Below are 17752 nucleotides of genomic sequence, written 5' to 3' on the forward strand. Positions count from 1 at the left end.
CTCTCCAGTCTTCTGTACAGTTTATCTTTTCTTATCTTTCTTATCTTTATTTATCTATGATTTTTTAAAAAAGTACTTATTCTTGTGTGACTTGTATATTTTTGTGTGATTGTATATTTTAAGCTCCATCGCAACAAGACAAATTCCTTGTTTGTGTAAAAACCTACCTGGCAATAAATCTGATTCTGATTCTGATTCTGATTCTGAGTTGAGTTTTGGTAAGTAAGGCTCTGCTTCCATTAACATGTGCATTTTGTTTGATTTACTGTGAGTTCATTTTATTTTCATTCATTCATTCATTCATTCATTGTTATTTGCCTAAATTACACATGCAAAGAGACCCTAAATAAATATACAGCCCTGGAAAATCAAGATGTCTGCTGAGCCTGCCTACCACTTGACTTGACATTCGAACCAGACTGTTCTACAGCCATCACCAGCATTTATCCTATTCGTCATAAATGTACCTCATCATGTTCCAAGATAAATGTTTAGGTTTTCTGTGTGACTGTTTGCTGAATGAATAAATTCACACATCATATAATACTGTGCTCACAGTGAAAATGGGCCTGGACTGTCTACAAGACATTTAAATGTACAATTAGTCAAATTACATACACATATCACCAATCTTCTGTATAAACAGTAAACCTTGTGCACATCAGTAATTTCCCTTTAACATACACAAATAATGGTACGGATTGCATGACATTATATTATATGACAGGAACTCTGTCTGTTTGTGTGTGTGTGCCTGGATAACACCACCCATTGTGTTTTGTTCGTTTTATTTCTGCACTCTTGTGTAGGCACGCATCTGTGTCAGTTTCCACTTTGTCCAGTAGGTGGGACTTAAAGCGCGATGGAGTTCTTTTTGTGGTAGCCTTCCCTTCTCCTGTGTCGCGCCACAATTTCCTAAGACCAGCAATAGAGCTAAAGAGACCGAGCAGAGGGCGAGAGAGGGATGGACGGATGCCAGTGAACGAAGCAGAGAGAGGAGGAGGTTCAGAGTACTGGGTTGCACGCGCTCAGACCCCTGGAGTATTTTCGCATGTTTCCCTCCTGGCAGCGCTGTCCTGTAATAAAGCGCCGGAGAGCAGTGACTGGGATCATCACAAGCTCAGGCAGAAACAGATGCACGCGCCCGTGCGCGGTATATGGATATAAGCTTGTATGAAGGGGGGTGTTTTTTTTATTTCAACATTTGAATTTCAGTGTGACAAAAAAAGGTCAGAACACCGCTATCACACACCCACACACAGAGCGGACTTACTCGTTAATTTTCTCTCTGTCTGCTACACGAAGTTGAGAAGAAATCTGTGGACCTGAATCGTGACAGCATGGACAGATTCGGTGCGTTTTTTGGCGCATTCGGCGTCCGTCGCCCTCCCAGGATATGGCGCTGCTGGAAGATTATCTTTCTGCTCAGCGCTTTCTTTCACAACTATCTTGGCTTCTTGCAGGACTGTCCGCCCACCTGCACCTGCTCGTCCACGGAGATATACTGCAATAAGTCTGACGATAGCCAATTCTTCCCGCTGCACTCATTCCAGCGCGCCGTGAGCGCCGGGAACAGCACCAGGAGCACCGAAGACCTTTTCCAGAACATCACCTCCATGTAAGTGCCGCTATTTCTTTAGGTAGAAGCTCTCGTCTGTACAGGATATGTGCCGTTGATCAGAGCTGCATGTGTAAATACACTTGAACTGAGGTTACCGAAGTTTTGTTTGCAGATATCGTCGTAATTTTTGCAGGAAGTCTTTTATGAGACGTGGAACATGGACTAACTGATGTCAGTAATGACAGAACGTTCTACAGTTGTCAAAAAGGGGAGATTCGTGTTAAAATGTGCGTTTTGACAGAAATGATTTTTCTATGGTGGGAATTCACAGACATCCATCCATCCATCCTTAAATCATCACTTCATTTACAAAAAAATGAAAATGCAAATAGATAATACAAAATATTGCAAAACTTGAGAGTTGGAATCTGCTTGAGAGTATGCAATTTGTGGAGAGGTCAGTTGATCCTTCTTCTGTAGTACTGTGTATCCATACATCATCGACTCTACACTCTGTACACTAGCCTCATTACTTAATGCCCGGGTCAAGCAGTAGTGTACTACAAGATACTGAGGGCACTAAGCAAAGGCTTAAAGGTGAAATATTTTGATCCCATCCAGGGTCAAATGTATGAGTTATGAAACATTACATAAAACTAAATAATTACAAATGTGTCAAGAAGATAGTTAAGAAAACGATCACAGTACCTCTAAAAGATCTTTGAGCCTGTCAAAACTGTGATGTAGTGGTGAGCAAACAGCGAAGAAAACAGAGACCATGAGCAAGACGTCTGCTTCTTAAAGGCCCTTTGAAATTACCGGCCACCTGCTTCAACCAAAGAGGGGGCATCATTTCCATGTGTTCTCAAGATTTAGTTCAAACCCTTTTTGCAATTGATCTTATATATTTAATTATTATTATTTTTTTTTTATATACTAATGCATTATTGCATTTTGTTAAAATTGTAAAGACTAAAATAATAACTTCTCTGTAGCTATATGATAACCCATTTATTCACCATTGTTCAGTTTCATTCTTTTGTTACACAATAAGTGCTAAAGGAAACTTGTGGGTAAACAGGATACACAATTCTGAAGACAGCTCACTCTACTGGTGTAACAAACACAGGTCTGTGGAAGCAGGCGTGCTTAACAGCCACCGCAACCTACATTTGTATAAAGCTGGCACAAAAGCATTTCCAGCAGGTTGGAATTTTTCAATTATTGTCAGCACAAAAAGCCTTTCATGGTTGCCATTAATCATAACGTTCACAAATTTACAAAAATATCAGTGAATAGTAATCACTAAAACGTCGCTCCTTTTTTTAAAACATTGCCTTCGTGTCTGGTGCATAATAAATTAAGTTTAATTACCGCAACAGTTAAGATAATAAATATAGATCACAACAATTACAATAAGGAAATACTATAACAAATACTATAGCAAGTGTGTATGTTTAAAACTCACAAAGCTGTATAGTTTTTTGCAAACCTCTTCATCATGGGATGTGCTAAAGTTCACAGTATAAAGAATAAATGTCATGGGATGATGGTCAAAGATATCCGCTGATGTAACGTATAGAGCAGATGTCCACTGGGAGGCTTGTTTATGAGTCCAGCTGCAGATGAGAATAAAGGGCGGGGTGGTCATTCATCACCGGGGGGTGGCTGGACTGGTAGTCTGGTTCGAAAAAGACAAAGGTGTGGCAGTCAATTAGTTTGGTTCAGACACATAGTTTTTAGTTTAGATTAGATTAGAAATGCACAAGTACAGGAAAAAGAATCAGACAAATTTTAAGCATATTCAGTTGAAGAAATAATACATAAAAAACAATAGGATATTTACAGAAAACAGCAACATATTTCCAAAAAACAATAAACAATAAGAAATTTACAAAATTTACAATTTATAAAATATAAAATATTTTTAATGACCAATAACTCCAGACTACAGCTAATTCAATATAAAGATATACGTTGAACACACATACCTCAACACAGAGTGCACTTAACAGGCTCTCAGACACCAACATATGTTCCAAATGCACTCTCAACACTAAAGACAAGTCCTTTCACCTAGTTTGGCTTTGCACATCAACCCACATTTCTGGAGGTAAGCAACAACTGTCATCTGACAAATCCTGGGTTACAGCATTCCACTTGCCCCTTCCCTCTGCCTCACACCAACAGGTCACCCTCGAAAATACCACAACACCATACTTATCACTGAACTGATTTATTAATAAAGAAACATAAACTGAAACAGCTGCATAATGCCCCTATTAGGGCCTTAAATATTTCCACTTATGTGTCTATTTAAATATGAACTATGTGGTCTGATGGTTGTACATAACATGCAGGATTGTCCTCAACACACACACACACACTCTGTGTTTTGTCTGTCCCACTTTCCAGACACATTGAGAACTGGACTGGTCTGCAAATGTTGAAGGATGTGGATATGGAGCTCTACACTGGCTTACAGAGGCTGTAAGTAGTGATACATTCTTTCCCTCTGTGCCTGCTTGTTAATGCAGTGATGTAATGTTTCTACAGTAGATCACCAGCTAAATGCCGTGCTGGAAATATTTCCAACCATTCCCGTCCTTACGCACAGAATGCCTGAAATACGAACTGCGAGAGCAGTATAAAAAAATGCATATTATGGATAAGAGAAGGAACTGTAAGAACTAGGGCTGTCAAAGTTAACGCGTCAATAACTCGTTAACGCAACATCCTCTTATCACCGTTAATTTTTTCAACGCGCGATTAACACTTGGTATTAAAAATAGTCTAGGCAGAATTTCTGAAAATGTGCTTATTTAAAGTGGTGGAGACATTTTGTGAATATTTATAATATACAACATTTCTAGGGGTATTAAGGGGTGCTGAATCCAAATCTGCTGTATATGAAGCACAAAAATGCCCCAAAATGCCTCAAAATTGAGAAATCCAACATGCCCACCGCAGCCAGGCTTAAATCTACTTTTCAGTGTATCTTTTTGACTAGACAAGGTAAAAACATGAATTAAACGTGCTTTTGTAGGTTTTCCTACATGAGCAATCCGATGGCATATTCAGATCTGAGATGTAATATGAAACTGCTTAGGTATTGCAAAAATAGTTGTTTAGTTGTTCAGCTATTATTTTTTATTATTATTAATATTTTTTTATTATCAGGCTTCTTTTACTTTGTATTTTGTTTTGAGGTCAAATGTGCTGTAATGGAACCCTGGTCATCCCCAATATAACCCCAACCCACCCACAAAGTACATATCTTCTTGACTATGCAAGGTACAAACTTAATGTGTTTTCACAGGTTTTCAAACATGGGGAATTTTAACATCCCAGTGTTTCCTCTACATTCATTTAGGAGTGGCGGCCCACTAAATATTTTTTTATTGTGGCAAATACACCACCGCCGCATCATATCTCCACCTTCACAGCAGAGTCCTGCACTGGGTCGGGTGTCGCGAGTGCTGAGGTAAACTACATAACTATCTTGCTCAGTATCTACTCTTTGGAGTAGATCCCCCTGCCCTCCCCCAATAACTTACCGGTGCCATCGACGTTAATTACTTGCGAGAGCGCGGCCTTGAAAGTGACATCACGGCAAGCACCCAGGCACCAGGTCGGAGAGTCAGAGGAGTGTCATCTTGAAAACAGGGCAACGACTCACCAGAGAAAAGGTAGATTTATTAGCTTAAGAAAACGTATAATAGATTTTACAAGTTCAATAGATATTCACAAAATATTGATGGCCAGCTAAGGTTACGTAACATATCGGTAGCTTAATTAATTGGGCCCGGTGCCAACTCAACTCACTGTCGCTAGCGTGAGTAAACTAATTGATAGCATTAAGCGAATACATACACGCCATGATGTAACTGCTGACTGCATTTTCAGATGAGCTTGTTCAAATATTTCTCAAAACCAGAAAAATTCATTGTTCTGGGTTGCGTGGGTGCAATCTTTGCCACTGATTCTACAGCACCATCAAGAAATGATTATTTATTGTTTTATATATATATATATATATATATATATATATATATATATATATATATATATATATATATATATATATATATTTTTTATTTTTTTTTATTTTTTATTTTATTTTATTGTTGTATTTTTGTTATTATTTTTTATTTTTACATTCAGCCTTTAAAAAGCCCTTTTCCATGCCAGCCATTCAATAAAAAGGGGGATTATGCTGGGCATAAAAGTCAAATCTGCAGTCAAGTGTCATTTGTTTACGCTGCCACGGCTCCCCGGAGAGCCTGCCCCCGCTGCTGAAAAAAATCCTAGAGGAAACACTGCATCCTGTCCTGATTTAGATCAAATGTCAATAATCAGCTTGAAAGTCATACAATAGGGAAAAAGGTGGTCATAAGGGATAAATAAGTTGTCAGACAAAAAAGAACAAAACGCAGGATGATCCATAGGTCATGGTTTTATCCATTACAGTGACTTTACTCTTAATCCCAACTCTTTAAGTTTGCTTTTAATCTTTTGTTTTGATGTGCTGTACATTTTATATATTTATATGAATGTATGGAAGCATGCAACTGCAGGAAACATGACAACACTTGCCAGAACACGGAAGAAGACTGTGAATAAGCTGTTTATTGTTTTATTTGGAAACCCATTTTGATTGACAACTTATTTATCCCTTATGACCACCTTTTTCCCTATTGTATGACTTTCAAGCTGATTATTGACATTTGATCTAAATCAGGACAGGATGTTAAATTCCCCATGTTTGAAAATCTGTGAAAACACATTAAGTGGACCATTGCTCATGTAGGAAAACCTACAAAAGCACATTTAATTCATGTTTTTACCTTGTCTAGTCAAAAAGATACACTGAAAAGTAGATTTCAGCCTGGCGGTGGTGGCCATGTTGGATTTCTCAATTTTGAGGCATTTTGGGGCATTTTTGAGCTTCATATACAGCAGATTTGGATTCAGCACCCCTTAATACCCCTAGAAATGTTGTATATTATAAATATTCACAAAATGCCTTCAGGGTTCTGATTTTGTGAAAACTGACCCTGTCTAAAAAAAAAAAAGCGCATTGTTTGATTTATGGCCGTCGATGGCATCTGTAGTCTTGATCCAGAGGGTGGCAGAAGAATAAGAAAGGGAATCAGAAGAAGAAAAAAAAAAATTGCCAAAAAAATTGCGATTAATTTGCGATTAATCGCGATCTAACTATGGACAAAATGCGATTAATCGCGATTAAAAAAAATTAATCGTTAGACAGCCCTAGTAAAAGCTAGTAAACTGTAACAATTTGTCAGGCGTGATGTACAGTGGCAAGAAAAAGTATTTGAACCTTTGGGAATTTCATTGTTTTTCTGAATAAATTTGTCATAAAGTCAAGGGTATTGACAAACATAACATGTCTAAAATAATAAACACAAAAAAATGCAGATCTTTCAGGTCCTTATTGAATATAACCAAAAAGGGAACCCTTTGAATTAATAACTGGTTGACTCCCCCTTGGCAGCAACCTCAACCAGGTGCTTCCTGTATGTCAGGCCTGGGTAAAAGGCAGGACTCAGATGCAGTCAGAGAACGGTGTTGACAGGCTTTTATTCTGAAAGGGTGACAAATCAACTTGACCATGAAAATCTAGTCTCACCAGAACAGACGAGAACAAAACACTAAACCCAAAAAACAACAAACAGAAAATCACTGGCGAAGGAGGAAAACAGCACTAATAAATCTACACTAATCTGGAATAACAATATACTATGAAAATTTACTCAAAGGAAAATCACTCACCAGGAGGAAAAAGCAAAAGGCTGCAAACTTAACTACGCTGCACTGAGCTGAAAAACTTTAACAAACAGAAAACACTCCAGACGAATGGAAAAACAAAGACACTATAAAATTAACTAGCTTAAAACAAAAATCGACTAACCAAAAACGTTATCAAAACAAAATCACTCTTCTTCAGAGGTATCCAGAAAATCAGAGAATACAAACGTGGCAAAAGGTAACGAGGATCTATGACAAGGCTGTGATACAGGGCTGGAGGTACTTGACAAGACGAAATACTCTGGCAACAAGACAAGGGAAGACACAGACTATATACACATTAGGGAAGGGGACACAGGTGGAAACAATCAGGGAGTAGGGGAGACATCAGACCGGTGACACAAGAGGAAGGGCAAATGAGTCAAATGAGCTTTCTTTGGCTGGTTTTACCTGGCTCACATGGAAAGTTGGGTGAACGCGGAGAGATCGGGGCAGACGAAGCTGGACCACCGCAGGCCCAATGAGTCTGGTGATGGGGAACGGGCCTACGAACCATGGTGCCAACTTCTTTGAGGGGACCTTGAGTCGTAGGTCCTTGGCTGAGAGCCACACTCTCTGGCCTGGCTGGTAGGCGGGCGCAGGCCGTCTCTTGCGGTCTGCTGCTTTCTCCATCCGATCCCCCTGTCTGCTCAGTACTTGACGGCGGCTGCCCAAATGCGGATGCAACATCGGACCATGGCAGAGGGGACCAGCACTTCCAGCTCATTATCTAGGAAGAGCGGGGGCTGATAATCAAGGGCACAATGAAAGGGAGAGAAACCAGTGGCTGACGTAGGCAATGAGTTATGCACGTACTCTACCCAGACCAGGTGTTTGCTCCATGTGGAGGGATTCTGAAAGACCATGCACCGGAGGCCGGTTTCCAGTTGCTGGTTGATGCGTTCGGTCTGGCCGTTGGCTTCCGGGTGATATCCCAAGGTCAGTCACCGATGAGTCGGCAGAACTCCCTCCAGAACTGGGATACAAACTGGGGCCCCTCGGTCTGAAACAATGTCCTTGGGAAACCCATGAACTCGAAAAACACTGGTCATCATAACCTCCGCCGTCTCCTTGGCAGATGGTAGTTTCGGCAAGGCGATGAACCTGACCATTTTAAAAAATCTGTCGAATACTGTGAGAATGGTGGTGTTACCTTGTGAGACCGGGAGCCCCGTGACTGAGGCGATGGAGATGTCTGATCATGGTCTGGAGGGGATAGGAAGCGGCTATAGGAGGCCCATGCGTGACCCGGAAGACATTTTGCTCCGTGCACAGACCGAACATGCCTCTACGTACTCCCGGACCTCCAGCTCCATGGATGGCCACCAAAACTACCGGGAAATGACGAACATCGTTCTTTTAACTCCCGGATGGCATGAAAGCAGCGAGGTGAGAGCCCAATGGATCACCTGTGGACGCAGCTCGGTGAGGACAAATAAACGATTTTCGGGACAACCACTAGGTGATGGAGCTCCACCATTAGCCTGCTTTACCTCTGTTTCTATTGGCCAAGTTACCGCTCCTACCACACAGTTCAGTGGGAGGATGGTTTCTGGTTGCTTGGGCTCAGGCTCGGGGTCGAATAATCGGGACAGGACGTCCGGTTTGACGTTACGGGACCCCGGCCTGTAAGAGAGGGCAAAAGAGAAGTGGTTAAAGAAGAGCGCCCACCTGACCTGGCGAGAGTTAAGCCTCTTAGCTTTTCTGATACACTCCAAATTTTTGTCGTTAGTCCAGACTATAAATGGTTGGTTGGCTCCCTCTAGCCAATGCCTCCACTCCTCCATAGCGAGTTCAGCTGCCAACAGCACCCGGTTGCTGACATCGTAGTTCCGCTCCGCCTTGAACAACCGTCGCGATAAGAAGGCACAGGGATGCATTTTTCCGTCATGTTCAGAGCGTTGCGACAGGACTGCACTTGCACCTTCGTTGGAGACGTCCACTTCTAACCGAATTGGCACTGTGGGTCCAGCATGGTGAGAATGGGTGCCGAAGTGAAGCGGTGCTTGAGGATCTGGAACCCTTTCTCCGCCTCTGGAGACCAGCGAAACTGCACCTGGGTGGAGGTAAGAGCTTAGAGAGGAGCAGCTATTGCGCTGAAGCCTCTTACAAACCGCCTGTAAACAAATCCCTAGAGTTGCTGAACCTTTTTGCGGCTGTCAGGTGTAGGCCAATCTGCCACAGTGCTAACTTTAGCCGGGTCCATCTGCACTCTTCCAGGGGCTACAATGAAGCCGAGGAGGGAGACGGTGTCGGCATGAAAAACACTTTTCTTGGCTTTGACATACAGGTGATTCTCTAATAGTCTTTTGAGGACCTGGGTTACATGATCGTGGTGGGTGTCAAGATCAGGAGAAAAGATCAGGATATCATCCAAGGACACATACATGAAGTGGTCTAGGAAGTCTCTCAGAACATTGTTTATCATGGCCTGAAAAACAGTGGGAGCATTAGTGAGTCCAAAAGGCATGACTCTGTATTCATAGTGACCACTGGGCGTATTAAACCCCGTCTTCCACTCGTCCCCCTCTTTAATCCGGATCAGGTGGTAAGCATTGCGAAGGTCTAACTTGGTGAACACTTTTGCTTGTTGAAGTTGATTGAAAACAGAGGACATGAGTTGGAGAGAGTAACAATTCTTTATTGTAATGTCATTGAGTGGACTGTAATCAATGCAGGGTCTTGGAGACCCATCTTTCTTTTTCATGAAGAAAAACCCGCCCCTGCTGGTGATGATGAGGGACAAATCAGGCCCGCTTCGAATGATGCTGAAATTTAGTCTCTCATGGCTTCTCTCTCTGGTCCATAGACGGAGTACAGGCGCCCCTTGAGGATAGAAGGACCTGGGATCAGGTCTATGGCGCAATCGTACGAACGGTGGGGCGGGAGAGACAGGGCCTTTGTTTTGCTGAAAACTTGCCGAAGGTGGTGATAGCAGGGAGGGACAGAGTTCAGGTCCGGATATTTTGAGTCTGTGGCAGGGTTGACAGAAAAAAGGTTAATTTCTGTGACATTTTCCTCCATGTTAGCAGAGATAACACAGTTTTTGTTACACCCTTTTCCCCATTCTCTGATCTTTCCAGCTTTCCTGTCAACATGTGGATTATGCTGAAACAGCCATGGATGTCCCAGAATCAGGGAATGGGCTGATGAAGTGAATAAATAGAAGCGAATGTGTTCTTGGTGACAGTCGATGTGCATTAGGACAGGCTCACTGATGTGTGTGATAGCAAACAGTTCCTTACCATTCAGTGACCTGGCCCTGATGGGTTTAGCTGCACCTGAGTCAGTTAGCGCGCCCAGATCTGTAGCCGTGTGGTGTGTTACAGTGACTTTGGTGAGAGTGCGTGGGGCCGGACTTAAAGCCGTGACATGACTCACTGCCTGGCATCCCTTGGCTGGACACGAGATGACAAGATGACCGACCTCACCGCAGTAGAAACATCTCCCTTCCAACTGGCCCTTGGAACTGGTGCGGAGGTGGGGTTGCGGCTCTGGCAGCGAACGATGAGTAGTCGACCAGCTCGGTGTAGATGAGCTGGGGGGTCTCTCCGCTGCTGCCGGTCTCCCGCCTCGCTGCCGTCTGAGCTGGATGAGTGTTGTCCATCCTAATGGCGAGCGCGATGAGAGAATCCACGTCGGCGGGTATATCCTGGGGAATGAGGAGGTCTTATATAGGAGCTGCCAGCCCCTTCAGGAACATGTCATAGAGCGCCGTGGCATTCCACCCGCTCTCCACTGCCAAAGTGCGGAAGCTGATGGCATAGTCACATACAGACCCACTGCCCTGTTTCAAGCTGCTTAGTTCTTGTGCTTTCTCTCTGTTGGAGGTAACCGGATTAAAAGTCTTGGTTAGTGCTGCCTTGAAGTCTGTGAGGGAGTCGCAGATGGGCGAACCCCGATGTGCCTCCTGCGTGCGCAAGATCTCTGACAGCTGTTCTGCCTCTGCTGAGTCCATTACTGGCCAGAGTATACTGTCAGGCCAGGGTGAAAGGGAGGACTCAGATGCAGTCAGAGAACAGCGTGGACAGGATTTTATTCTGAAAGTTTCTTGTATCTTCTTCAGAATGGGTGGCAAATCAACTTGACTATGAAAATCTAGTCTTGCCAGAGCAGATGAGAACAAAACACTAAACCCAAAAAACAACGAACAGAAAATCACTCCCGAAGTCCAGACGGAGGGAAAATCAAGGACACTATGAAATTAACTAACTTAAAAAAAAAAAATCAACTAACCAAAAATGTTATGAAAACAAAATCACTTTTCTTCAGAGGTATACAGAAAATCAGAGAATACAAATGTGGCAACAGGTAACGAGGATCTATGACAAGGCTGTGATACAGGGCTGGAGGTACTCAACGAGACGAAATACTCTGGCAACGAGACAAAGGAAGACGCAGACTATATAAAAAATCAGGGAAGGGGACACAGGTGGAAACAATCAGGGATTAAGGGAGAAGACAGACCAGTGACACAAGAGAAAGGGCAAGTGACCTGAAACGAGAGGAGAGTTACTTTTCAAACTAAAACATAAAATTGACAGGACAGAAAACCCAAGACAGGACAGAAAACCCAAGACAGGACAGTCCTCTCCGCGGTGTGACACTGTAGCTATGGATCAGACCTGCACATCGCTGAGGAGGAATTTTAGCCCATTCTTTCTGGCAGAACTGCTTAAGTTCTGTCCTATTCTGTCGACTTCTTATATGTATGGCCCTCTTCAAGTCAATCCATAGCGTCTCTACTTGTTTGAGGTCCGGGCTCTGATGGGCACGGATTTTGTTTTTCTGAAGCCATTCTAATGTGGACTTGCTCCGGTGTTTTGGGTCATTGTCGTGTTGCATCACCCACCTTCTACACAGTTTCAGCTGACGTACAGTCATTCTCGCATGATCCTGAAGAATTCTCTGATATACTTGGGAATTCATCTTCCCTTCAATGATTCTAAGCTGGCCAGACCCTGATGCAGCAAAGCAGACCCAAATCATGATGTTTCCTCCACCATACTTTACGGTTGGGATGATGTTTTCTTGATGATATGCCGTGCCCTTTTTATGCCAGATGTAGTGCTGTGTGTTTTTTTCCAAGTAGTTCAATCTTAGTTTCATCAGTACACAAAACATTTTGCCAATACCGCTGTGGAGTGTCAATGTGCTCTTTTGCAAACTTCGGCAGCAATGTTCTTTTTAGTAAGCAGTGGCTTCCCTCGTGGTGTCCTGCTGTAGATACCCTGCTTGTTCAATGTTGTATGCATTGTAGACTCATGAGCAGAGATGTTAGCCAGTTCTATTGATGCCATCAAATCTTGTCATTCAGGTTTGTTTCTTTACCTCACTGATGAGTCTTCGCTGTGCTCTTGATGTCAATTTGACTTGGCGCCCACTTCTTGGTAGAGTAGCAACAGTCCCAAAGTGTCTCCATTTGTAGATTGTTTGCCAAACTGTAGACTGGTGAACTTCTAAAGTCTTTGAAAAAGAACTTTGTAACCCTTGCCAGCTTTATGTAAATCAACAATTCTTGATTATAGATCCTCTGAAAGCTCTTTTTGGCTAGGCATGGCTCACATAAGTGTGTTCTTCTTGTGCAGAGCACTCCAAAAGTTTGAGGGGTCTTTATCAGTCAAAGAAGCTGTCACCCACACCTCCAAACCTATTATCTTAACGAGACTCCAGGTGTGCTAAAACCTGACTCCAATTAGCTTTTTTGAGGTCATTAACTCATGGGTTCAAATACTTTTCCCACAAGCACTATGAGGTTTTTTTTCTCAATAAAGACATGAAAGATAAAAAAAAAAACATGACAAATTTATTTAGAAAACCATGAAATTCCAAGAGGTTCACATAATTTTTCTTTCCACTGGAGGTGCTAGTCAGGTGCTGGCAACAGAATCATTACATCATATGATGAAAACTTGAGATAAAAACGTATAAAACACTACGATTCTAAACTCTCACTTAAGTTATATAGTGTAGAAACAAGTGATGGGGGCAGATTGTCTGTGAAAGGGATACCATTCACTAGGGGTGCACCGATCCGATATTAAAGCTAGGGTCTGTAATGTTGTTCAGAAACACATTTTGTTATACTGGGTGAAATGATCCTGCTATCCAGAGAGTAGTCAATACATTATGTATTCAGAAAAAGGAACGGAAATAATCGGACCTCTGTGGCAGCTGCAGGACTGAGAAAAATCTGACCAATCCCTGCTGTCGGCCCGGATAGCACGGATTGGTCAGATGCCTTCATGTCTCGTTCTGTCCCTCCCTCCTCCGCGCGTGCACACGTTACGTTTCACTGATGCCGGAAATATTCAGCACACTCTGCAGAAATAAGGAGTTGCAGGAGAAGACGTTCATTTGGTTACAATGGCAGAGAAAATGCAGCCAGCGTTACTTGTAACAGCTCACCCCGCTAAAAAGGCAAGGAAAAGAAAGCCTGAGGCTGAAAAGGCTGCTACGAAAAAGGCTCTGGATAAAGAAAGAAGTCGGACCGAGTCAACATCGGTGCGGCGTTTGAGCGGTGGAGACAACTAGGGCATGTGAAGGGCTTGAAAAGTGATGCAGAGGTTGCTCTCTTTCTGTTGGACAGGTAATTATTTGTTTGTTTTAGGGGGATTTGTTATTTTCATGAAATATGTAAGGTTTGCCAACTTGGCTACGTTTGTAGCTCATATTAGCCCAATGCTAACATTAGCTTCGTTGTGTGTTGTTTTTAGCCATGAGAATGGCTAATGAGTCGGCCCAGTTTCCACTGGATAGGGGTCCGCTGCGTTGCAGCTCCGATTCCGGTTTTGCTCCGCCTTCCGGCAATCCCCACCGGTTGCGGTTCGAGTCCGCCACGGCGCAGTACGGTAGACAGCTGGCCTCACGATGGGTGCTGGTGTCAACACAGGGTGTTTTATTTTGAAAAATAACCGGATGTAGTTTGTTATTTTGGCGTTTGACTTCTTGTCTGCTCCGTGCTAAATTCAGCTGAATTGATGCGTCTTGCTCCGGCATCTCCTTCTCCCTGCTAAGTCCCACTAACAGATGCGCGTTCAAGTTTGTGGTGGAGTGGCTTTGGACGGAGCACTGACGGGAAGGGAAGGGGGGATTGCTAGCTCTCCAGGATTGTAGACCCTAGCTTTAAGATCGGATATCGGCCCCGATATTGACAAAACAGCTGGATCGGGGATCAGAAAAATTAACAGATCCACGAGCCTTACTCACGTCACATTTCTCCGCTGATTAGCTGTTAGCCACGCCATAAGTTGTTAGCCTCACCGATCAGCTGGTAGCCTAGCAACGCTAACTTTCAAACCGACGTACTCAGTACTATGTGGGCTGTCCATCATTGCTCCGTTGGTCCTCCCTCCACCACAACCTCAGGGTTACTCACCGCCGGGCTGCTTTGTTGCTCTCCTCTGCTGCTGTGGTCTCTCCTGGCTCCCAGCGATGTTGGATGGTCGCTACCCTGCCGTTGCTGGCAGGGTCTTCAGGTGTTCAGCACAGGAGCACCTGGACCTCTGCTGTCACTTCACCCCAGGCTTCATCGCTTGGATTGGATCTCTTGGTCTCCTGCGTCGCCCCCGTTGCGTGCAGCCTCCAGACGCTAGTTTGTACACGGACGGTGCTACTGACTTTGGTGCTAGTGTTCCCTCCGTGCTGACTGACAGGCGCTCCATTCATTCTTTGTTTTGTTTGCTCCACTTTGTTAAGTGTCCTTGGGTACCCTGACAGGCGCTATATGAATTAAATGTATTATTATTATTATTATTGTTATTATTATTAATGTTACACATGTTTACAATGTTTGGTATATGTTTGATTATTTTGTCTTAGTTAGGAAAGTAATGTTTAGTCTGGTGCCTTTAGTCTCTTCCACTTAGTATAAGGTGGACGGTATACGGTTTATTATTAATTCTACGGTATCGGATCGGTATCGGGTATCGACAGATACACAAAGTCCAGGCATCGGTATTGGTATCGGGACTGAAAAAGTCAGATTGGTGCATCCCAACCATTCACCCTGTAGTAAGACACTCTACTATCAAAATAATTTTGAAGATGTTATTTTAAGGTAAAGAAGTTACATAATGTTGCTTTAAGTAAGATCAAATGGAGGTACCACAGCAGTAGATCTTAGAAAGAAAACTGGAATCAGCAGGTTAAGTTTTCAAAAAAAATCTGTAATTGGTGCATCCCATTAAACATAAATTATGAAATAAATGGAATGGTCCTACTTATATATAATTGATGGAGACATTCTGAAATATGTATTTGTCCATGAGGTTCCACTGAATATAATTTGTCCTGACTGTTCACATAGACAGGCTGCTGCAATTTCCACTTAGCAGGTTTACCTCATAACAATCAGAGGAGCTGCTGTTTTCAGTCAAACAAGGTCTGTTTCCTGATAAGTGTTACTCATTGCAAAATAAATTGAACCAAGCTCAAAGCTCAAACAAACTCACTAAGTTTCTTGCAGTTTTGAATATAGATTCTAAATTAAGGGTCCCTGTCTGCTTGTTCCCCTCCTCTAACTGAATATGATTCAGAATGATGGAGGTGAATGTTATTCATTTGAGGTATTCTCTCTTTTGTGTGTGTGTGTGTGTGTGTGTGTGTGTGTGTGTTTATAGAACAATTATGAGAAGCAACCTGAATACAATCCCAGCTCATCTTTTCTCCAGGAACCCCCATCTGCACTACATGTGAGTACGCAAAGATGGCAAGCTTAACAGGAAAAGAGTTGAAACAAACACACACACACAAACTCAATGGTCTGAGGCAAGGTAACAATTTAATCAATTAAAAACATACCTTTGTTGGAAGAGGATGATGATAGAAATGATGCCGCCAGCGTAATAACACTTGGAGCATTCACAAAAGAAATCTTTTTTGTGAGAAAAAGTAATTTGATGATCACAATTTTTATATTTGGGCCAAAGGTGAGTGGTAATTTTCACTTTGAGAGGGAAATGGGTTCAGTTGTTTGTAACACGCTAGACACACTGTATGTGTGTGCAGCGCTGCTGCGTGGCGTTACCTCTCGGTTTATGTTTTGCCATCCATGTTAACAGGTGAGACCTGCCACACTGGATGCACGGGACGTGCTTCTCTCACCCATGTCAAGTGTGGCTGCTGTGTCGCATGGTCTAGAGACATATTTCTATGGTGCCAGACAGTCATATGGACATCATACCAGCATTTTAACACAGTTTTAATATCTATATCTGTAGGATTATGTCACAGACATGAAGACATTACACATAACAGGTGAAGGACAGTTTCTTTCCTGTGCACAATCTTTCTTTCACTTTCACTTTCTCTCCCTCCCTCCCTCTCTATCCCCCTTGTGCTTTCTTGCTCATTCAGATGGGATAAAGGCAAATCACCTCATCATGTTTTGGGATATTTATCAAAGTCAAACTCCATTTATACCTATAGGGCAGGCAGGAGCCGTGCTGCAGCAGCAACACAGCTGCCATGAAGCCTATGTGAGCATTAACAACAGAGTGAGCTGCTAGGAGCAAAATGCTCTGTTTACCTGGAGCAGGAGGAGTGCTGCGGTATGTCTCTGTATGCAGAATATGGTTAGCGGATCTCAGTCCTCTGATCAGTTAATGTGTGCATCGCCCCTCTTAACTTGGAGTTGCACCTAATTGTTTCTGCTCCTGGAGTCCATTGCATCCATCCATCCATCCATCCATCCATTTTCGTCCGCTTATCTGGGGCCGGGTCGCGGGGGCAGCTGCCTAAGCAGGGACACCCAGACTTCCCTCTCCCCGGACACTTCCTCCAGCTCTTCCGGGAGGATCCCAAGGCGTTCCCAGGCCAGCTGGGTGACATAGTCACACCAGCGTGTCCTGGGTCTTCCTCGGGGTCTCCTCCCCGGCGGGACATGCCAGGAACACCTCCCGAGGGAGGCGTCCCGGGGGCATCCGAAACAGATGCCTGAGCCACCTCAGCTGGCTCCTCTCGATGTGGAGGAGCAGCGGCTCTACTCCGAGCTCCTCCAGGGGGAGAGCTTCTCACCCTATCTCTAAGGAAGCGCCCTGCCACCCTGCGGAGGAAACTCATTTCAGCCGCTTGTATCCGGGATCTTATTCTTTCGGTCATGACCTAAAGTTCATGGCCATAAGTGAGGGTAGGAACGTAGATTGACCGGTAAATCGAGAGCTTCGCCTTTTGACTCAGCTCTCTCTTCACCACGACAGACCGATACAACGACCGCATTACTGCGGCCGCTGCACCGATCCGCCTGTCAATCTCCTGTTCCATCCTTCCCTCACTCGTGAACAAGACCCCAAGATACTTAAACTCCTCCACTTGAGGCAGGAACTCTCCCCCAACCCGGAGAGAGCAAGCCACCTTTTTCCGGTTGAGAACCATGGCCTCCGA

General features: G+C 43.5%; 1 protein-coding gene across 2 annotated transcripts in view; it reads left to right on the top strand.

The window, feature by feature from the left end:
- Positions 1 to 904: 904 nt before the first annotated feature.
- The window catches only part of LOC115587316 (NT-3 growth factor receptor-like), a 246202-nt gene continuing 229354 nt past the window's right edge, over positions 905 to 17752 (top strand). For both annotated transcript variants that reach the window (XM_030427129.1, XM_030427130.1), the window contains exons 1-3: positions 905 to 1618; positions 3977 to 4051; positions 15991 to 16062. In XM_030427129.1, the coding sequence (XP_030282989.1) occupies positions 1341 to 1618; positions 3977 to 4051; positions 15991 to 16062 (425 nt within the window). In that variant the 5' untranslated portion in view covers positions 905 to 1340. The remainder of the gene's footprint in view (positions 1619 to 3976; positions 4052 to 15990; positions 16063 to 17752) is intronic.

Source organism: Sparus aurata, chromosome 8 (genome assembly GCF_900880675.1).
Source record: "Sparus aurata chromosome 8, fSpaAur1.1, whole genome shotgun sequence".
Lineage (NCBI taxonomy): Eukaryota > Metazoa > Chordata > Actinopteri > Spariformes > Sparidae > Sparus > Sparus aurata.